At 45.1% G+C, this 23,223-nt stretch overlaps 1 protein-coding gene across 1 annotated transcript in view; it reads right to left on the bottom strand.

Moving 5' to 3' along the window:
- LOC139650069 (zinc finger matrin-type protein 4) overlaps window positions 1–22,429 on the bottom strand; it is a 30,905-nt gene extending 8,476 nt beyond the window's left edge. The window contains 9 exon segments of the mRNA XM_071526625.1: window positions 517–613; window positions 7,469–7,498; window positions 7,501–7,542; window positions 7,545–7,599; window positions 7,601–7,657; window positions 7,659–7,723; window positions 11,630–11,807; window positions 19,222–19,314; window positions 22,319–22,429. Coding sequence (XP_071382726.1) covers window positions 517–613; window positions 7,469–7,498; window positions 7,501–7,542; window positions 7,545–7,599; window positions 7,601–7,657; window positions 7,659–7,723; window positions 11,630–11,807; window positions 19,222–19,314; window positions 22,319–22,429 — 728 coding nt within the window.
- Window positions 22,430–23,223: the final 794 nt, after the last annotated feature.

Genomic DNA, 23,223 nt, shown 5'->3' on the forward strand with positions numbered 1-23,223 from the left:
CTCGTGCATTGTAATTGGTTTGCATCCAGACTGTGTAGCCGATGTAGACCATGTCATCTGGCTCATCAGATTCCAAGGTGAACAAACTTTAACTCAGGAGAGGTCAGACCTGCCAGTTAATGCGTCCCGCTGTGATAAGATGATAAAAATCACGCTGAACCGACGAGCGTCATTGTAGTCATTGACATGAGTTTCTATTTTCCTGGAGACCTTGTGCTACAGATAAGCCCTCGCCCTGACTTTTGAAACAACTCAATTCGTCTCACATAGTCTCCAATCGGCTTCAAACAACACCCCATTGACTTGTTACAGGGCAGCGAAGGGAAGAGGGTTGTGCTGCAATTCACTTCCCTTATCCAGTGTATCCAGACAGCAAAGCTCATCCATGTATTGATGTGGTCTTCATGGTCAATCAACTCACATTGGGAATACAGTTCTCCTTGGGGATCAATGGACTGTTCAATCATTCATTCACCCATGCTCCATCCATAGTGCTTAGCTTTGAGTTGTACTGACTTGTTCTGGTGCTTGGAGCCCTGGAGGTGTGCATGGTACTGCTCAATGGAGTTGAGAACCACACTGCAGACACTGCAGGAGTAACTACTGCGCAGTCCTGGAGAGACACAAACACACAGCACAGGCACAGCAGTTATTGTAATGATACTTTCAAGGAGCATTAATCATAAAAACCCTCAAAGGCTTCTGTGTCATCTCTATCATTGTCATCATCATCATCATCATCAGCGAGACCAAGAGGAACAACAATAAAAATAACATGTGAACTAACACCAGTAACAGTCTTATTTCTACACTGCGCAGTGCAGGGTAATTTTCATAATTACAGAGTATCTGGAGGAAGATTTGATTAGACTAGTCATTAGCAGAAAGCCAGTTACATTTTTAGATCTTTAGATCATTGCCTTCTACTTTCTAGTGTGCACGTGTATGTGTGTGTGTGTGTTTGTGCGTGTTTGTGTGAAGATGTTTTTTAAAATTTCAGCAGGGCGGGAAGAATTAGGACATTGAGGGCAACAAAAGAATAATGTGCGTGCACGGTATCGTGTGTGGGAGTGCGTGCACGTGCGTGTGTATTGTATTTGTGAATGTGTGCTTGAGATGGTATGGTTCAGAAGCAGATGTGAACTAATTAGAGGGTTTGCAGGTGGTCGAGATGAACACCCAAAAATAGATGGGTGAGAGAGGGATGGAGACGCTGACAGAGAGGGGTGAAGAGAGATGGAGAGGGTGGGTGTCGGGTGGGTTGGTGGGTGTCGGGTGGGGGGTGGGGTGTGTGTGTGTGTAGGGGTGTGTAGGGGTGGGGGGTTAGGTAGACAGAACGAGTGAATAGAGGAAATTGCTGGAGAAAAATACGATGTGCGTAGAAAAGATGAGAGAGAGAGAGAGAGAGAGAGAGAGGAGACAGAGGAATGGAAAGGATAAGGAAAGGAGTTGTCACGCTGCAGTAGTGATGTCAAATGCATGCCGGGGTTTAATGACCACAGGAGAAAACATGACAAATAAATCAAAAATAAATAAATAAATAAATAAATGACTAAAAAGCATTTACACACGTGGTAGCTACAGCATGGCAGCAGCGATTTGAAATCTTCTACCACATGGCAGAGGAGGCAGAGGGAATGCAGACAGTGTCGATGTGGATTGGGCAATCAGCAACATGACATAATTGGTCAAATATTCTCTCTCAGCGCGTGAAATGCTATTTTTGTTTGCTCACATTTTGCGCACTGCGGAGCCGTCACTGCAAAAGTCTCCTCAGATAGCAGATGAACTACCTTGACACTTCAGGGTTGTATGACAAAACAATCAAAAATTAATTGCTTGAAACCTTTTTCCCACCCGTCCCTCCTGTGTGGTTCCCTGTGTCTGTGTGTGTGTGTGTGTGTGTGTCTTTTTGAGAAACAGGATGAGCGGATGATTCTGGATGCGTGTTGGCCATGGCTAAAAGGAGGCGTGCTTTCGTGTGTGTGGGTGCCCTTTTCTCCACTGTCATTACTGTCTGTGAGATTTATGAGTTGTTGGTGTATTCCATCACCTTTTGGCCTTCTGTGGCAGTAATTGGTAAAGCATGTTGGGAGATGAAGTACTAATACAGTGAGGAGCAGCGTGAGGTCATTGAGACTGGGCTGGGACTGCATAATGTGGCATAATGTGGCATATCCCGTCCCTCCAGTCTCAAAGTTGCTCTATCTGTTTCAGAGGTGATCAAGGACAAGCCGTAATTTACAAGACAGCCGTGACTGAATTAGTCGCCTGGAGTAAGGACTGATTCGGCTTAAGTGTTGATGTTTTGCATGTATTAAGAGTGAATGATTAACTCTGCTCTCTGCATATGTGTGTGTGGGACAGAGAGAGAGAGAGAGAGAGAGATAGAGAGAGAGAGTATCCTCTTCTGCCAAGTTGTCATTACCTCTGTTCTCTCAATGAAAAGGCTATTAATTGGAGAGGAGATTATTGGGAAGAGAAAGAAATGATAACTCTCTTTCTCTTGCTCTCTCTTTTTCCACCATAACTCTTCGCTGGTGCAAGGATTACAGAATGAGAGGTCTATTCTGGTATACATTATAAATATAAGTGTGTGTTTTTATTTGTGTGCACGTATGTATGCACAAAGGCAGCTTCCCTGCTATTAGTCTGATTGATGTCATCTCCCCACTGCCTGGCCGAGTAGCACTGATGTACAATATGCTGCAGTTTGCGTGCCAGTGTATGTATGTGTGTGTGTGTGTGGGTGTGGGTATGCGTGTGTGCCAACTGTTTGAACACATAGAAGTGTGCACACATACACACACACACACCCGCACTCTGTTTTGGTTAATAAAGCACTTTTGGCATGAGACCGCGCTGCGCCCTAATCCATGTTAATTACATGCAGGGAAAACGTGCGCGCGCTAGTGACAGCACACAATGCTGTGAACGTGCGTTTTTCGTGAGCATGAACAGTGTATGTGAGGGTGTTCTAAGCCTTGTTAATTACACAAGAAGATATGCCAGGGAGAGAGAAAAGAGGAGGTGAGATGAGCTGAGGGAGTGGGAGTGGAATCAGAGCTGTTTGTGGCTGTCGTTGAATGTACGGAGCCTTCCAGCATTACTGGCACCGCTGGTAAAGGGAAGCCTAAAAGCCTGTCAAACTAGTAATGAGCTGTATTCTGCGCTCAGAAAATTGAGAAAATGACATTCTTTTCTCCACATGTATTCTAAAGGCGTTGTTGCAAAGCAATTTAATGTCTTCCTATAGTTTCAGTGTCTGACAAAATTCGACTTAGCCTCAATAGAAGCAACATTAATGATCCATCTGATGTTCATGGTTTGTTCCATGCTCTGTCAAGCTGTAACTGCAGCTCCTTCTACTGTATTTGTGTCTCGTGGGTTTTCAGGTACTGGTCAGGGCTGACTATCGTGAAGTGTAGTGTAGCATGAACTACACGGTTGATTAAATAATGGGATGGTATTAAGACACAGAGAGAGTAAATGAGCCTTGGACAAACTGTACTACCACTGAACATGAAGATAAAAATGTCTCCTTTCAAGGTGGGGTTTCTTCTGTTTCCCCGTGCCTTCCTATGGGACACCTTCAAGTGAGAACCTCACTGTAAAGTATTCATCTGTAATTTTATTCACCGTGGAGGCAGTATAATAGTTTACAGTGATTTTACCACCCCAGAGCCTCCCTGCTTTGGTACTCCATTAGTTTACCATGTGCTTTGCCAGATTAAAAAGTAGCTGAATCTAAAAAGAAACTCTGAAAAGCCCACTGAGATGCAATCAAAACCAACAGTCTGCAGCAAAGGCTTGACAGCACATCTCACAGGAATATACCACAAATACAGTAGCATGGCGGAGAGGAGTTGAGCTTCGGGTGAAAGTTATATTGAATCCAAGTGGAATTTTACCAAGCAGCAAACTTTGAAGGACTTTAAAAACGACTAATTAGTTTTGCAGCAAAGTGTCACAGTAATTGCAAAGTCCATCTGCTTTAGAACAAAATTTATCAGACATAGGAAACAAACTATTTTTCTGAACTATTGCTTTTGAATAAAATGATTGGATTCCCTTAATTTTCTAAGCTCAAGCTTCAGCTCATTACTTTATGTTGTTTACATTTAGCTCTCTGGCTCATCTTTACCAATTAATAATTCTCAAGGGTACTTTGTAAGAACGTGCTTATGTGGGCAAGATGTGGTACTACAATGCCTATTTCGTGTTTGTGTGTGTGTGTGTGTGTGTGTGTGTGTTTACTGTATGTGTATGTGCATGCGTACATGTGTGTGACAGTGTTACACATTGAGTGCTATCTCATGGGAGAGGGGGTCAGTCTCGTCTCCTGACTCTGGCACAGTCATCAATCACACACAATTTTCTCTGCTTTGGTACAACACCCTCTCTTGAGTCCACACACGCATACATACACACACACACACACACACACACACACTCCAGTACTAGACGCTTATCTCACTGTTTCTAATTCTCCCCTGGGTCTCTAGAGAGAAGAGACAGAGGAGACAACGCGCTGGCTCTGTCTTGAGGGGTTTCTACCCCTGTCGTGATTTATGTACAGACACAGCCGAGTCAGCCGGGTTCCTTCCCTCGTCAGTAACCCCCACCCCCACCCCCTCCCCCCTTTCCCATCCACCCCCATGATCCATCTCCAAGGGTTTTGTCTCGCACCAAGCTGTGGAAAATAATGACATTCTCCCCTATGCCCTGTCTGCACAATTATACACAACCAAGATACAAGAGTAGGAAGCGGTGTCAATATTAATGTCATGGGGATTTTGGTGATATGTTCCGGCCATGAGAGAGAGAGAGAGGGAGCGAGAGAGAAAGAGAGGGAGGGAGAGAGAGAGAGAGAGAGAGAGAGAGAGAGAGAGAGAGAGAGAGAGAGAGAGAGAGAGAGAGAGAGAGAATATTCAGGTACAGGTAGAGGTCAGTATCATCAATAGAATACAACCAGACAAACACTGTACCATAGTTTGAACAAAATGGAGAGACAGAAAGAGAGAGAGAGAGAGAGAGAGAGAGAGAGAGAGAGAGAGAGAGAGAGAGAGAGAGAGTTTTGGTGTGTAAATAATTCACCTGTGCCTCGTGGGGAGCTAATGAGGATGACAGATGAGACATGAGGAGAGATCGGAGCCCCCAGTGGTCTACACACACACACACACACACACAAACAAACAAAGGCAAAAGGAGGGGTATAGAAGCACGAAGGAGATGAGAAAAAGATAAAAAGCTTGTAAAGGGAAAAGAATTCTAGTAACGGGAAAAGGAGGACAAAAGGACAGAGATGAATTTGCACTTGGCTGGGAACGAGTTTCTCATTTCTCATCCCCCTGCCCTCTCTCTCTCTCTCTCTGTCTCTCTCTCTTTCTCTCTCCCCTTTCTCTCTCCCTCTCTCTCACTCTCTCTCTCTCTTAGCTCAGCTGTCTTCTCGCATTCACTCCTCCCTCTGAGATTACACCCAGCACACCTGTGACTTCACACCTGAAGTGGTGATAAAAGCCAATCCGATGTGAGAATCTTGCATCAATGGCAAAGTGTCTCACCCAAGAACGACTACTGACGCTAGAGTCGCACTGTGATGTACAAAGTGTTTCAAACTAAAGGCACTGGAACAAACACTTGATTGATAGTGCATACAATTGATTACGTCAGCGGTGAGCTCACTCAGAAACGCGGACCAGTTCATTGCCCTTGCAGAAAAAAAAAGAAAAAAGACTAGGAATAGATTTTGCAGTAGAGCTACGCCTGTCGCTGAGTGTGCTTATCTTGATTGAAACGAAACAAAAGGCAAATCTTTGGCAGTTATTTGTTTACTGTAATTAGTTAAGCATTTTAGTATCTATCTACTGTTTTGAGTGCATTATCTAATGAGGTGCATGTTGGGATTTGGAGTCAAAATTTTCCTAAGAAACAGCTGAGGTTGTGGGATCTGGGTCACAGTGTGTGGATGGAGGACGATATCCAACATGACACCACTTAAAGCCTCTGAGCCAGTGTGGGCGGCAATGTGACTCGTGCTTTTAATGTGATTGCCTTCTTGAGATGATGGTTTGTGTCATGGCACCTGGAGCGCACAGCGAACTGCACGGCTTCAGCTCGTGTAGGATTTACTACGTGTGTGGTTGTGTGTGTGTGTGTGTGTGTATTGTGCGTGCAGTATGACTGTGTCAAACTTATGTATGTGTGTTAGTGTGCTGCTTGTGTGCAAATAGGCTGTGCGCTGCAGGAGGATGACGTTAGATGGTATCACACTTAGAATAGGCAAAAGCATTTCTGTATTTGCCACATCCTATTAATAATATCATTAGAATATAATTCTGGCACAAACGTGTGTGAGCGTGTGAGGGTCTTCTTCATGTGTGTGTGTAGAGAGAGAGAGAGAGAGAGAGAGAGAGAGAGAGGGAGAGAGAGAGAGGGAGAGACAGACGGCGTATTCAAGTGAGATAGGATAATAATAAAAGCAAACTGCTTGCCATGGTAACTGTAATTTGATTCCAATTTTCCCAGTGAGTAATGTGCAGCATGAATTCATTTTTATTTAAATCCTTCATTTAAATGTATTGATTGACCCTCTGTCTTGCTCTGACTTGCTTGACATTCTGTGTGGGATTTGTCAGATATCACTATGGAGTAGATTTGGTGTGTGTTTTTTTAAGTATACTATGTGACAGTGTGATGCTAGCACTAACAAGTCTGAAAGCAACGCTGCAATATGAGGCGCCTCTATCCCCTGACAGCCAACATGGAAAGGTTAGACTGTGGCAAACAGATGATGAAGGTCATAATATGTGGCAGGATTTTTGTTTGACTGATATACAGGTTCTTTTGAGCCAATACTAATATTGATAATAGGGGAGGAAATATTTGCTTTTTGCTTGGAAAGGTACTATCCTCTGAGTTGGCTGTCACAGGCTAATTGTGACAAAAGGCAACACCTAGGGCTATTCGCCCAGTAAATGTACTTTAATGTAGCACAATTTATTATGATGGCCCTCCCTAGGTGTAGAATTGTTTTACAGATCTAAATCATATATTTTAAAGCTAAGTGTAAATGGGCAGTTAGAAGTTTTCTTTTTACTTCTTCATATAGTGGGAAAATAGAGACAGAAATAGGGTAGACACAAGAGAGAAAGCCAGTCAGTCATACAGAATGTAGGTTTTGCCCGGAGGTATGGTGAATGTGAAGCCTGTCTTAATGCTAACAGACTGTGCTAATTTTATCTGTGCATGATTGGAGTGACACATCCTGATGATACGTGTGAAAGCTATACCAAATGAAAGGCATATCAACATTTCAGGAGCCCACCCCTCTTTGCCACAGATGTAAACACTTACTGAATGCGATCTCCCCCTTATCGTCTTTCCTCAAACAAAGTCGTAACACCCCTTGTGCCCTTCACTTGTCACTTGCGTTAGGAAAGGCTGGGCCCGTGGCCAAGAGGCTGACCTGTGCTCTCCGTGGCATCCAGACTGCCGCGAGCTGCTCCAGGAGGCGTGCCCTGGCTGCGTTCCTGCGGTGTTCTTGCCCTCGTAGTGCTGCTGGGCCATCAGTGGGTTGTTGAACCAGGCGCCGCACAGAACAGCAGTACTTCCCGGCCTCGCCTCCGCCGGTTCCGCCGACCACCGCCACGGGCCAGGCAGGGCCGGGGGGGGAGGGGGGCACACCGCGGGGTCTGCGGGCTGCGGGGTGGAAGGGAGGAATCTGGAAAGAAATGAGGAGATGGGAGGGAGAGAGAGGGAGTGAAGAGTTGCGGAGGGAGGAAGAGAGGATGGTGAAGGGAGAGTGAAGGGGCACATTAAAACTAGTTCAGATGTAACATGTAAAGATTTGATAGCCCTTAAAACATCAGTCAATGCAAATGATGTTCAAGAGTCTACTTGAAATGGCATTTAGGCTACATGAAAATATTATAACTGTAACACATTCAAACACACGCACTCTCACATACACACGCATGCACGCAGACATACACACACACTCCCACATGCACATTGGAAAGCACTAGGGTTAGAGCGTCCAATGGAGATTGAGAGCAAAGAGCAATAGATTGCTCTAGGCCAGATCTATGGAGCGCAGATGAGGGTCGGGAAAAGGCCAACGGCACTCCAGGGGCCAATCCAATGGTACTAGAATCTGACTCTCTCTCCTCACATCTCCTCCTGAACCTTCCTGTCTCCACTTCTTTCCTCCACCTCATGCTCTCTCATCTCTCTCCTTTCCCTTCCACCCCCTTCTCTCTCCTCTCCTCTCCTCTCTCTCCTCTCCTTTCCTCTCCTTCCCTCTCCTCTCCTCTCCTCTCCTCCCCTCTCCTTCCCTCGCCTCTCCAATCCCTTGGTTCTTTCCCAACCCTTCTCTCATATTGCACTTTATCCCTCTACACTCCCTTCCTTTCCTTTCCTCTGTCCTCTTTTCACCCTCTCCTCTCCTCCCTTTCCTCTCCTCTCCTCCCTCTCCTCTCCTCCCTCTCCTCTCCTCCCCTCACCTCTCCTATCCTCCCTCTCCTCTCCTCTCCTCTGCTTCCTCCCTTTCCTCTGCTCTCCTCCCTCTCCTCTCCTCCCCTCCCTCTCCTCTCCTTTCCTCCTCTCCTCCCCTCTCCTCTCCTCTCCTCTCCTCTCCTCTCCTCTCCTCTCCTCTCCTCTCCTCTCCTCTATGAGGGAATAAAAAAAGAAATGGCAGACTTTCAGGTGACCTGCTACTCGTGACATGGCACTGGTTACCATGGCGATTGCCCATTAATAGCCAACGGGCGCTGACATGACCAAGGGACGTGGCTGTGGGTGACGCAATGAGGTTTGTGTATGTGCCTGTCTACGTGTGTCTGTGTATGTGTGTGTGTGTGGGTGTTTGGGTGGGGGTGTGAATGTATAATCCATAAGCAAGTGTGTGAGGCTGTGTGTGTGTGTGTGTGTTTGCACATGAATGGACCCCCAGAATAGACGGTGTCTCTGTGGTACAGTACAGTACAGTATGTGTGCTCAAAGAAGATTGTCTGTGCTCAAACTGTGTTTATTTGAACACAGGGAGGGGGTGTCAGGTCCACAGCCAAATTGTGTGAGAAAGCTTATGATGCCAGATGGCATGTCCAAATGTGCCGATCTGCCATCTAGAAAGTGTCAATGTCTCTGGAGTTATACCGACAATGACTAAACATGCACGATACCTCACGTTTAGACATTTTACATCACGACCAAATGCGCAAAAACTTGCTTTTACGCCCCCAACAAGTCATGTAACTCCTTCATAATGACCATCAACTCACTAAAGACCAGTGAAGTGTTTATGTGCATTGCTGACCAGTGACCATGTGTGGGCGTCTATGTGTGTGAGGTGTGCGAGTCTGTGTGCATGTGCATTTTTTGTGTGTGGTGTGTGTATGCGCGTGTTGACTTGATTCTAGCCCTGTGAGCTGATTGGTTGCTCATACCTTGGCGTGTTCGGTCTCTGTTCACATAGTTACTGTATCTATGGCTGTCTCTCTGCTCCTCTCACCAACCACACCCACTCACATTCGCTTCCCTCGCTCTCACAGTCGCCACACTATCGTCTCACTTACAAAACTCTCTCCCTCTGTCTCTTTTTTTTACTATCATTTCATTTTCCACTATTAATCTTGGCGAGGCATGATTCCATCACTATATATCCAACTCCCTGTCAGGCCATCCTAAAATCTCCCGAGTGGCGTGGGTGCCATTCATGTGTGAGTATTTAGGTGTGTGTGTGTGTGTGTGTGTGTGTGTGTGTGTGTGTGTGCATGAGTGACAGAGTGAAGCTCCTTCGCTCTGACAGCTCTGTGGAACAACGCGTGCTGAGCAGCAACAGGGAGAGATGGGATGTGTTTTTCTCTCCATCCCTTGTTTTCCCACCCTTTCTTTTCTCCTGACTGTGATCTGTGCACAGCGGAGCAGAAGTAAGTGTTTTTCACGGAGTGGGGGCATGGAGTGTGTGTGTGTGTGCAAGAGGGGTGTGGGGTGTGTGTGTCTGTGTGATATGCGAAAGGGGAGGGCATGCAGGTACACTCCCTGCTCTCTACCTCTCAAGGGCATCTCCATCACACATGGCCCTCGCTCTCTCCTGACTGTGTGCTTGTGTGTGTGTGTGTACATGTTTGAGAGTGTATCCACGCGAGAATGTGTTTCTCTGTCCATTTGCGTCCATGTGTCCTGATACGCATGTCATGTGTGTATAGCATGAATGTGCATGCATCTGTTGCCCTGTCTATCTATCTATCTATCTATCTAATACATGTGTGTGTGTGTGTCTGTGTGCCCATGTGTGTGTCCGAGCCTGTCAGTTTGGCTGTGCGTCTACGGTGGAGCCTTCATCTCAGAGTGATCATGAAGGCTACTTTTGACTTTAATCTCTCCTGAAATCCCTCTTCCTCTCTCCTAGGTCACTCTTGACTCTCTTCCTACCCTTCTTCTTCATTCTCTCTTTTTCCTCCAGGTCCCACTGTCACAAAAACCGCGGAAACTCCACGGCAACGGCTGTACAGATGTGACACTTCTCCAAAGTAGGCCAAAGTTTAGCAAAAGTCACTCAGGGGCTTGATTAGAGCACTCCATTTGTAGCAATTCTGCGTTTATAGCTCTGTGAATTTTCACTTTGAGTCCAATTTAAATCACATTATGTAAAGTTCCTTTCCTATGGAGACAGCTCGCCAGCACTGACACTTAAAAAACGATAATCTTAAAGGATTGTAAGCATGAATAAAAATCAATTTGTGGATGTCAAGATTTGTTATGGCTCCCTTTGAAGGTGAACTTATTAACGGTCAGACCTTTAAAAATTAAAGGTCGTCTATTTGCTTCAACTTCAAGGTTTTACTTCCTCGGCCCCTGGTATGTTAGCGATTCCAGACATTTATTTCTCTGATACCCAGGCAGGAAGGTTTGGCTGAAGCATGACTAAAGCTTTCCAAATCCACTAAAAATACAAATGTATGCATTGAACTAACAGTGGTTCTCAGTTTAGTAGTACATGTCTCAAACAGTGGATGTCTGGATATGTGTGTGTGTGTGTGTGTGTGCGTGTGTGTGTGTGTGTGTGTGTGTGTGCGCACATGGGTACATGCCAACATCTGTGTATGTGTAAGACATCGTGGGTAAGACAGCATGTGACAGAGTGTGCTTCACATTATAGTTAATTACCATGTTCTATAGTGAGGACTGTCTCTGTGTGCAAGCATCAAAATTGGAATCCAATAGAGTTATTGATCGCATGGGGGTCAAGCGGCTTGTCACCAATGTAGTTCAAAGGCCAGAACAACAATAGACTGGAACTGCCAAGTTTTCTCTTTCAAGTCTGACCCGCAGACAGACACTGACCGACTTCCACAGTGAGGATCAAACACCGCAGAGAGGGTTGGTTCACTACGCTTCTCTTTGGCTCTGCTGCCCACAGCAGAACTGGCGCCGGGTCGCTGGCCTCATTCCTATAGCTGCTCCTATACCTGCTGTGATCAGTCTGACAGCACTGGCGCTCATGTGCGATACATGTCTCAAACAGTGTGTGTTTGGGTGTGTGTGTGTATGAGTGTGTGTGCTGTCCATCCTGTTGTGACTTGGCCAAAATCGACCCTTGACACAGAGACAGAGAATGTGTTTGTACCTGTGTTTGTAGGGCTGGCTGTGGCTGTGGGTAAGCTGGGCGGCTCTCCTAACACCAGACGGACTCTCTTGGCGTGGGTTTTGCCCTGGTAGTGGGACTGGGCCACAATGGCTGAGGTGAAGAACATGTTACACAGGGTACAGCATTTGTTCCTGTCCACCTCCGTCTCTGCACTGTCCTATAGGAGGAGAGGCGAGAGAGAGGGTAACAGAGAGAGAGAGAGAGGTGGAGGGGAGGTGCGAGGAATTGTGGGATGAGAATGGATCGCGGGGGAGGAGAGGTGCAGGGAGGTGAAGAGAGGGGAATGGTGTGAGAAGGAAGGGAGGGAGAGGAGGAGGAGGTGAGAAGAGAGGGAAAGAGGAGAGGCGAGAGGAGAGGAGAAAATGGAGAGATGTACACTTTGCACTGACCTCACTGGGCTCGGTCTTGTTCACACACGCACACACACACACACACTTATACACACACACATACACAAAGAGAGGGCTGATCAAATATTCATCTCTCCAGTGTGCTCGGCTGAGACTGTGGCTCGGCCCTTTCACCACTGCTGGTTCATTACTAATGATGAGGGGGAGCTGTTCCCCACGGGAGAGAGGGAAAACAAACAAAAAGATCAACAGCTTGATAGACATAGATATACACACACGCTCATACAGATACACACACACGCACACATACACACATACAGAGAAGTCAAGCGATATCTCTCCCTCTGTAGTTATGTCTGTCTGTTTCTGCCCATCAGTACACTGAAGAATCTATAAAGCTAATATCAGAGTGAAAACCTTATAGGCAACTTGTTAGAGAATCAGAGACTCCCCATTCACATGGCTAGGCCCATCTCTTTCTCTGTATTTCTGTTGTCATCATAACTTCTCAGCCTTCTCATACAGCTTTCTATAGATTCAAGTTTGTTTACTGCAATTGTGAAATGTTCTGCAAAACAAAGTCTGCTATATTGCAAGGCTTGCAATTGCAGCAATGCCACATATTAATTGCAGGATTTTCAGGAATTGTCACAATTTTTCAGTGATAAATGCTCTAATCAAGGTACTTTCCAATATGCTTTGACCTTTCACCCTGTGCTTTTATTGTAAGTGCATACTGCACAAAATGATGGAAATTGTGCAATTTTTCAGAAAAGCTCCAGCAAGATTGACTGTAATAATCACTAAAGAAACTCCTGGGTGGCTTGATAAAACTGATAGAAGTGATGGTTGGTTTCATAATAATCACACAGCCCTCCTCTCCTCTCTCCATGTGCACACTTCTCTGCCTTTCACTGCCTATTTTTTCACACCTTTTCCCCCATTTTTTCTCTCCTCCTCTCTGCTCACGCTGCAGCTACACCCTCTCACTGTCTGTTCATCCAGGCTCTTGTTCTCTCCTTCTGCCTCCTGAACTCCCTTTCCATTTGTTTGCACATTTCTTCTATTCTCTCTCTTTCTTTCTGTCTTTTCACACCAGTGCTCTCTCTAGTCACCGGTGTCAAATCAAGTTGGAGGAGAGAAACCTCAGTTCTCAGATAGAGGACAATAATAGAAAATTGTCTGCTACACCATCCCTGTGTGTGTGTGTGTGTGTGTGTGTGTGTGTGTGTGTGTGTTGTGCATGTGCGTGTCTCTGTGTGTGCATGCATGTGTGTGCGTGTGTCTGGTGTCAGCCTCGGTTAGCATCACGGACAGTGGATGTGAGAGTTAAGGACACCTTTACCTTCCAGGCTTAGCTCTGTCTCTCATCTCTGCCATCTCTCTCTCTCTCTCTCTCTCTCTCTCTCTCCGGTCGCTCTTCCCCTCTCTGGCCTCCTCTTTTGTTTTTTTCTCTCTTTGCCTTCCCTCCACTCTCAGCCTCTCTCCCTCTCCCACTCTCTCTCTCTCTCTCTCCTTCCTGCATCTTCCCTCCCCCTCTGGGCACCAGTCTCAGTGACTCTGTGTGTTGTGGGATGAAATATTTATCTGTATTGGCAGGTCCTCGCCACCCCTCCTCTCCTCCTCCTCCTCTCCTCCTCCTCCTCCTCTCCTCCTCCTTTCCTCTCCTCCCCCGTGTCTGCTCCTGCTGTGATCGTGTTAAAGGCTTGCTCTGAACCGTCCCCCTCTCTCTCTCTCTCTCTCTATCTCATTTTCCCTCTCCTTCTCAATTGATACAAATTCAATTAATTCTGCTTTATTAGCATGATGAAGCTATTTCATGTTGCCAAAGGAAGAATGTTGTACTCCTGTGTAATAAGGTGTGCATATCTGCTTGTGTGTGTGTGTGTGTGGATCTGTTTGCAGTGTGTGTGTGTGTGTGTGTGTGTGTGTGTGTGTGTGTGTGTGTGTGTATGTGTTTGTATGTAAAGTGGAAACAGATGCTCTATATTTATCCTGTGATCTTTATTCATGGTTGTATCTCGGGAGCCATAGTGCCCATAAGGACAAGTCTTGTTACTCTCCTCTCCTCTCCTCTCCTCTCCTCTCCTCTCCTCTCCTCCATCTCTCTCCCTCCTCCTGCCTTCCCTCCACCGGGAGAAAAGTTTTTCCTCTCTCTCGGCTCACTTCCCCCCACTCCACTCGCTCATTATCATCTCTCTCCTCTTTCTAGTGGATTCCACCTCCTCTCTGTGTATTTTCTGCTCCTCCTCTCTGCTCTTCCACTTATTCATTCTATTGTTCATTCCCTCTACAACTCCCCTCCCCCCTCCATTTTCTCTGTCTTCTTCTTTTGCCCCCATGGGCCCCGCTACTGAGATCTTGTTCTGCCGAAATCTTGTTGTACCAGGCTGAGAAAATCAACCTCAGTGAGCTGATGTCCCACTACTGCATGGTTTTGACTGAGGACAGAGAGACTGAGATGATTCTCCATGGCAGCCTGCAGTGGACTCACCTGTCAAAACACATTGAAATGTAAAAGAAGCACTAGACGGAGATGGGACTGAAACACAAAGAAGCATCTATGTAAAAAACAAAAAAAAACAAAAACAAAAAAAAAACAGCAACACAAACCCTGTCGCTCGCTGACAGATGGGACACCAGGGATTTGGTTTAGGAGAAAGTTTTAAACAATTTTATGTGTGGGTGACTGACATATGAATAATTGTCAGCTCATTACAGTTGCCACTCCATTGAGCCACTTTCAACAATAAACACCATCTCTGACTCACTCTTTTCCTCCATCTCACTGTCACCGCTCCAATATCCGTCAATCTTTCAGTTTCTTCAATCTTGATTTTCTCCTCCCCTCCTCTCAATCTTCCTCTCTATTTTGTCCCTGACTCCCTCGCTTTCTCTGCCTGTCACACACACACACACATCTGCTGAGACTCATTTACATATGACCTATTTGGTGTGTGTGTGCATGTATGTACGCTTGCTCATCCACTGCCTGACAGTGATGTCTGTATCTCAGAATATTTGTTTGTGCGGCCTCGCCCTGCTCCTGCACCTAACAACCGACTTCTAATGAGGTGTATTTATCTTTCTCTCCTTCTGTTTCGCTTTCTCTCTCCTCCTCACTTCTCCCGCTCTGTGTCGAGGAGCTGGGAACCATGGCTAAATATACACATGGAGAAGTGCAGGGAAACAGACACTCTCATTTGGAGTTTGAAGAAGCGCTGAAAGTGTAAATTAAAAGGAGCGACGGTGCAAATATAGCATTAGAGGAGGAAAAGAGAAAAAAAAAGCATTTTGTTATCTGTTGCCCTCGCGCAGGTAGGAAACGGCACAGACGGAGAGATGGAAAGAAAGCGGGGAGGGAGGAGAATAGGGGAGGAAAACGGATCAACTCCCCTCCCCTTTCATCTGGGAGCACCTTTCCGACCTACTTTCTCTGCGTTTGTTCTGTGACAAACACTTCCACCGCTGCACACAAACACACACCGCCACACAAACCTCAAGGCATGGCATTTTACAGTGCGTAGATGCTGGCATTTCATTCACTCTGCAAGAGTCCCCGTTCTGCTGCTCCCATTGGACTGCACCATGTCAATCAGTGTGAGAACAGAGGGGGGGAAAAAACAATAAGATGAAGTGTGAAGAAAAGATCTGTGAAACTTCCCCTGGGAGCAAAAAAAGATGAAAGAGATGAAAGAGGAAAAGTTTTATCCTGAATTGAATTGTAAAGAATTTCGTCTCCGGCGCAACACTCATCTTTCATCAAAGTTTTCCAGCATTGTCAGATAGTCAATGTCACGCCTCTGTGTGAAAGGTTGTGAACAAACTGCTTACTGCGGTGCTCACAGTACATTACATGAAATGTGTGTGTGTATGTGTGTGTGTGTGTGTGTTTGCGTGTGTGTGTATTTGGTGTCCCATATGAAGTGAAGGCCAGGAGGGGCTGAGTCATGCCTTAGTCACTTAGGGAGACAGATGGAGACGCAGGTGTGTACATTTCTGTGTGTGTCTGTACGCCTACAATCACGCGACGACCATGCCTATTTCATATGTGTATATGCACTGCAGTCCACGTGTATCAGCTTTTAATGTCTTACTGTATACATTGTTTTAAGAAAACTGTGCAGAGTTAATCTGGGTAAGCCATGAACATGATAGCTTGTGTCCAGATCAAGGTTCTTATATTTATGATTTCCAGTTTTTTCCCCCATTTCAGTGTAGTTTCATACAGTTTTTCATTCTATTTGCCAGTTTTAGCTTAGTTTTACTGTTCAAAAATGTTCTATTTGTTCTTTCTATTCTATTCTATTTGTTACTTTTAGATCATAAACGTTATAGAAGAAATTCACATGACTTCACACAACACAAGAACTATACTGTATATAGCAAAATTGTTTTATGATTGTAAGAGAACAGAAATCCTCGCATATTATGGTAAAGCACATTGTTGTATAAGCTATGTATATATGTCATACGCTATTCCTGCTAGTGGTTCAGTTGTTAATTAGCAAAATAGCCGAACGTTACTGTATTCTCCATAGTAAAGATTAAGGCAGCCAATCAAGTAGTAGGGAGTCAGAAAGCTGAGCTCACATTCAGGAAAACAGCTAATTGATGAATATCACTAGTAATGATCATGTTTGTGATTGTTTATCTTTGTGTTAAATGCTTGCAGTCATGTGCAGAGAGAGGGGAAGAGGGTCTTGCAGCTACTCAGTAAAGCAAGATACAGCTGATATAATGCTGCCTCCATCACTTTATCATGTAAAACACGCAATGCTGCTGTGATTTGTTGGCTGCCAGCCTCTCTCACTTCCAATGTGAGCCAGACCGTCAGGTAAATGGATCGAGCCACTTGGTTGTTCTGGCTCCTTGCGTTTTAAGCTATTAATCTATAGGCCTGCCTTTGTGCTTTTGCCTTGCTGGATTTACCAGACGAAAACTAAAAGAACCCTAATCTGTTTCCTTTGGAGAACTTTGCTTACAGTCCCAAACACAATTTTTTAGTCACTGTATATTGAATTGCACAGTGTTTCCAACTTGGCAGCGTTCATCCGTCAAATGGAACCTGAAAATAACAAGGTCCGTGGATGTTTGCAAACATTTCAATTCCTTCGTTTTTCATGGCGAATTTTAGCCTTGGCTTTGGTTTGAGTTAACTATAATAACCCCGTTCCAGACTGAACTGTCAGTGGAGGACGAAAAGGTCTTTGCAGCGTTGAGGCTTGGCCCTGCAGAGCATAGCCCAAGGTCTTGGCTGTGGCACCACACCGCTGTTGGAGACCCTCCACCCCTTCCCCTTTCTCACTCCATTCCCTCCTCCTTTCCTCCTCCGCTCTCCCTCTCTCTCTGGCTCACAGCTAGACTTGTCAGTTCGTTTGATAAGCTTTATTTTTCCACCAGCTGTGTCCTCAAAGTGTGTGTGTGTTCTGTGTGTGTGCGTGTGTGCATGTGTGTGTGTGTGTGTGTTGTACCATGTGGGTCTTCTGAGATCGCTGGGTAAATGGAGCACACAAGCGGTACTATGCTAAAGCTCCCACTCCACAATAGTCCATTCCATTCACCCCTCTCTTTCCATTTCCATCTTTTACTTATTGTTACTCCATGTTTGGTTTATTTTCTGTCTGTCCATTCCCCTGTTCTCTCTCCCTCTCTCTCTCCCCCTCTCTCTCATACACATACTACACATACACAAACACATCCCGATTCCAATCAACAGAATAATAGTAGTTGTGCTTAGAGTTTGAGGCTTGATTCACTCTGTATGCAAAATATGCCACCTCTGCATTTGCTGCAATAACAGAGCAGAGCCCTGGAAATATGGAGATGGACACCCACCCACACACACACACACACACGCACCTACACGCACACACACGCACACACACACACACACACACACACACACACACACACACACACACACACACACACAACATTGGTAATGCAGTGACCTCCCTAGCCATGGCCTGCAGTAGTCAGATATAGAGCTGTTTGGCAGCTTCTGCCTCTACTGAACACCCTTACCAGAAACACCAGGGCTAAGGCCTAGCCTCCCAGGGGGGAATTATGACACACACACACACACACACACACACACACACACACACAAACACAAACAGATCAAACGAATATTCCCATGAGCAGTTGGCCAGGCACAGTAGCCCACTGGCTGCCAGGGCCAAGTGTGAGAGTGGACAGTAACAAGCCTGGTGGAGGATTAGACTGAGGGAAGTCGGCTCAGGTTATTGTTGTCTATATACAGTCAAGGACACGAACACACGCTCATGCATATGCACATGCACACATCCCAGCACATGCAAACGCACAAACACAAAGTTAACTGTCCCTTCGCAGCTGCTGAGTTTGTGAATAGACTGCAAAACATATCCATCTTAATTAGTCATTTAGTCCAATAATGAGTCTTAAAATCATATTTTTCTTAAAACAAATGGGGAATATCTGCCAATGGAGTGAGATAATTTCACTTCTTTCACTTCGTTTCTAACATGGTTTGAATTGTTTTGATAATTTTAAGTGACTATATCTTGAAATAATGCAGATCACTCCGGACAATGTCATTTGATAAAAAAAACCCCTTAAAATCGGTTGAAATGATCACACTGCCATTGGGAAGAAAGAAAAAGATTTTAAGGATCAATACAAGTTTAAATCACTTGTTAAGATGGAATTTTGCAGTACACACTAGGGCTGGACGATATGGACCAAAAATCATATCTTGGTATTTTTAGGCTGAATGGCGAAACACGATATATATCTCGGTATTTTCTAGTGTGCTAAATGTTCAGTTGTAAGTAGGGCTGGGCGATATGGACAAAATCAAATATCACAATATTTTTGACCAAATACCTTGATATCGATATTGCGACAATATTGTAGGGATGACTATTGGTGCTTTCACAAAATTTTTACACAATGAGATTTTGTGGAGTAATGTGGATATAATGACTAAGTGGGTAAAGGCAAATAATAGAACAGCTAGAACAGTCTGGTAAGTTCAGAAAATTACATCATTTTACTGTAATGCAGCCTTTATAACCAGGAAAAGACACTTATGCCATATCACGATATTACGATATCCAAAATCTAAGACGATATCTAGTCTCATATCGCGATATCGATATAATATCGATATATTGCCCAGCCCTAGTACACACACACACACACACACACACACACACAGACAGAGCGAGAGCGTACTGGGTTATCTGGCCTCAGCCTCTTGGAAGGCGGTCCTCCATCTTCAGGGTGGAGCATGTAGAACAGTCGCACCTTGTTGGCATGCTTCTTACTCTGAGAGTGAGAGAGAGGGAGGGAGAGGGAAGGAGAGGGAGGGAGAGAATGAGAGTCAGGCGGTGAATTGAGTTTGTTTTTTTTTTTAATCAAGTGAGCGAAGTGAAGAAGAAAATCAATGGCTGTCACTCCATCCTGGCAACTCTTGGAGCTGTTATCTCTGTTTCAGCTGATGATGCTACCAGACTTTTTGCCCCTGGCTGGGTGACTAATGGCCAGGGCCGGGCCTCAGCTCTCAGGGAGCCCTGAGTAAGATGTGGGGGGCCTCTCTTCACTTCATCTGCACACATTGGCCTTGACAAGTGCTAAAGGCGCAGCAGTGAGGGAGTATTTTGGAAGGGTCAGATTGAAATTGAAATGATGAAAAGGCGATCACCTAGTTGCTTAAAAATATAGATTGCTTTTGGATTGTTTGGATCAGCATTTTATCAATTAAATTAATTTTTAATAGTGAAAAGATGGCACAAGTATATTGCTGATGGATTGTTGGTGTTGGTCATTGATAGCCATTTGAATCTCCTGTAACACTCCATCCAAGCGACTGCATGTGACACTTGTAGCTGAGGCCCGCGTGACTAATGTCTGCATCCATCAATAGGGTGTGTGTGTGTGTGTGTGTGTGTGTGTATGCGTGTGTCCGGTGCATGCATGAGTGTATGTGTGTGTGCATCTGTCAGAGGGATTTACATTGTAAAGGCTCTCTAAACTCTGATAAGCAGGAATATACTGTAGGTTTATGTGAAAGGACAGGGAGCTGTCCTTGAAGCTGCTAACTGTCACTTTAATGCAGAGCAGTCAAAATTACTGGGCATTCCCTATAGGGGAAAAGATTAGTGTGTGTGCATGTGTATGTGTTTACTGAGCCTTGTGTGCGTGTGTGTGTGTGTGTGTGTGTGTGTGTGTGTGTGTGTACAAGGTTGACACAGCTATCTTGCTCCGTACATTTCATTTTATTGCCATGCTCTGACCTTCACTCCTTAACACTATATAATGTCTATTATTATCTATAAATTCCACTGCTGGTACAAGTTTCCAGGAGCCGGTGTTTATGCTGCCAAAGAGCTTCTATCTTTACCACTACATGTGCAGTCAGATACGCATTATTATACCACAGAGTGCCAGGGAGTCAAAGAGTGTGATGAGAGATAGTGATGGAGAAAGATGTGTAAGAGAGATGGATAGGATGGGATGAATTAGAATTTGATTAGAAGAGAAGAATTAGACTCATTATTTGTCAAATATATGTATGTATGTATGTACGTATGCTTGGAAGGATGGATGGTAGTTGTATGGGGGCTTATACTGTATATTGTAGGTATTAAATGTTATGGATATTATGGGTGAATGGCATACAAATGAATTAATCTGTGTATGCATGTATGTAATGATGGGTAAAGAATTGCTAGGGAAGACTATGATAAGATACTGTACTTGCTGCTCCAATGGCTCGATTAGATCCTCTCCCCCTGGGACAAGAAAGCCACCCTCCCTCTACCTCACATGCCCTCTCTTCGCTTGTCAGGCGACTTTAATGCACTTTGTCAGTGCTTGTGTGTGTGTGTATGTGTGTGTTTGTGAGTGTGGGTGTATGCTTGTGTTTATAGGTGTATAAATGGTCATGTAGTTGATGGCTCTGGGACATGGGCTAAAAGCAGGACCTAGTGTCACCATGGTTACCCCACACTGACCCTTAGTGCTGGGGCTTTCTCTAATGGACTGTGCTTGTCTCTCTCTCTCTCTCTCTCTCTCTCTCAGTCTGTGTTTCTGTCCAATCGAGGAGGAGGAGAGAAGCCTCAATATTAGAAAAATGTCTGCCACACCATCCTTGCGTGTGTGTGTTAGTGTGTGTGTGCGTGTGTGTGTGTATGTTTGCCCACTCACACAACTCAGATCCACATCCTAAAGACCGAGCGACTTTGTTGTTCCCCCTGCCTGAGTTAGTTCTGTCATTAAACCCAAGGACCATGATGAAGAGGAAGATAAACATTTTATGATATCAGATAAAGTTGAGGAGAAGCATGATATCAGATGATGGTAGTAGATGTTGACCATTTTCCTCTCTCCTCTCTCGGCTTGTTGTCTTCTTTCTCCCCTATCCCTCTCTGCACTACCTCCCCCATCTCTCTTATTTCCTTCATTGATCCTATAATTCCTCCACTCCTTCCTCCACTCCTTCCTTCCTTCCTTCCTTCCTTCCTTCCTTCTGTCTCGCCTCTTCTCTTTGATCCACTGACCTCCCTAGCTGTTATAGTTGTTACTGGTAACAGTGAGGACAAACAGTGAGTCAGCCTGTCAGTCTATTTGTCTGCACAACTCAATGCTGTGTGTGTTATAGAAATAGATTGAAGTGAATATGGTGGCGCACACACACACACACACACACACACACACACACACACACACACACACTGTTGTCCTTGCCTAATTCTCCAGATAAGGGCCTTGTCCTCATTAGTCTGCTTGTTAATCCCAATTGTGTCTTGTAATCAAGGAGGACCTCCATGCAGTACACATACGCACGCGCATGTGCATGCATGTGTGTGCGCACACACACACACACGCACACACACCTTTGTGTTTGCTAGTTAAATAATGCAGAGGGCTGATGATTTAATGGCCATTCATTAAATCACTCTTTGGAAGTCTGTTGAGAGGTGGACTACATTACAACAAAAAAACTGTGTGTGTGTGTGTGCGCATGTGTCTGTGTGCCTGAGCAGTATTGCCACTGCAGTATTAAGTCTATGTATAATGGATGAGCACTGTTTTGAACGGCACAGACACAAATTGGTACAAATAAGCCTGATGCTCAACAAATGACTACCAAAGGACAAAGGAGTAAGCGTACAATATGGGTGTCTGCCTGTCAAAGCGGCGATAGCAGCGTTTGCTGTTGTGTGCGTGTGTTTCTGTGTGGGTTCTTTCACTCTACTTTCGTATATTTGGTCCTGACAAAGAGAGCAAGCTGAGAAAAATCCTCCAAACTGAGCAGAGACGGACTCACCTCATAGTGAGCGGTGCGCTGAGACTCGGAGATGAGCTGGGCATTGCAGATGTTACAATAGCTCTCTGTGAACAACCCTCCCTCCACGACGCCCGCCGACTTCATCTTCATCTGAGACTACACACACACACACACACACACACACACACACACAAACAAATGCGCAGATGATTAAAATGCAGAATAGAACAGAATAATAGAAATGTCAGTGAACCTTATAGTGTGTGTTAGAGGTGCATGATCATGCAAGTATCCCATCTCAATTTAGAAATGGTTTTCTGTGGGAATGACAGATTCAGCATGACAGTTCAGCCCAAAATATGTGGATCCTCTCTGTCAGAACATTCCTTCATGGTTGATTTTGGCCTGAGTCTTGGACACAATGGCCTGAGGCTCTGGCCCAAGTTACTGCTTGTTATTTAGGTGTATGGAATAATTTAGAAAACACGGATGATTCTTCCTCAAGAAAAACAAAAAATAAGGATGACTGTGCTGCTTGAAGAGAAGAGCTTCCCCAAGTCACATTTTGGACCCAAATATCCCAGGTAAACCTAAATTAGGATGCGACCTTCAGGCATACAAGCAAAGCAAAATGTTTTTCCACCTTCCACCATGTAACCCTTTCCATAAACTTCCAAGAATTTCTGAGCACTTGGCTCTGGCAGGGAACAATCACACTGTAAAGGGATTGGTTTATCCAACAGCAACTGTGTTAGGGATTACGGTCTCTGCAGTCAACTATTAAAAGTCCCCCAGTAAGATTGCCTGGTGAGAAGCAGTGTCTTTAAACCTCCTCAGCGCTGGGACTGCCCAACTAGTAAAACCATGGTAAAACCACTGGGAGCCGTGGCTGCAGGTTCTTAACAACCTGCCGGTCATGTTTTCTTTCCCTTTTATACCGAGTA

Source organism: Centroberyx affinis, unplaced genomic scaffold, assembly GCF_046629955.1.
Source record: "Centroberyx affinis isolate AG114_WGS23_722 - 3 ecotype Tasmania unplaced genomic scaffold, CSIRO-AGI_Caff_v1 ptg001434l_1, whole genome shotgun sequence".
Classification (NCBI taxonomy): domain Eukaryota; kingdom Metazoa; phylum Chordata; class Actinopteri; order Beryciformes; family Berycidae; genus Centroberyx; species Centroberyx affinis.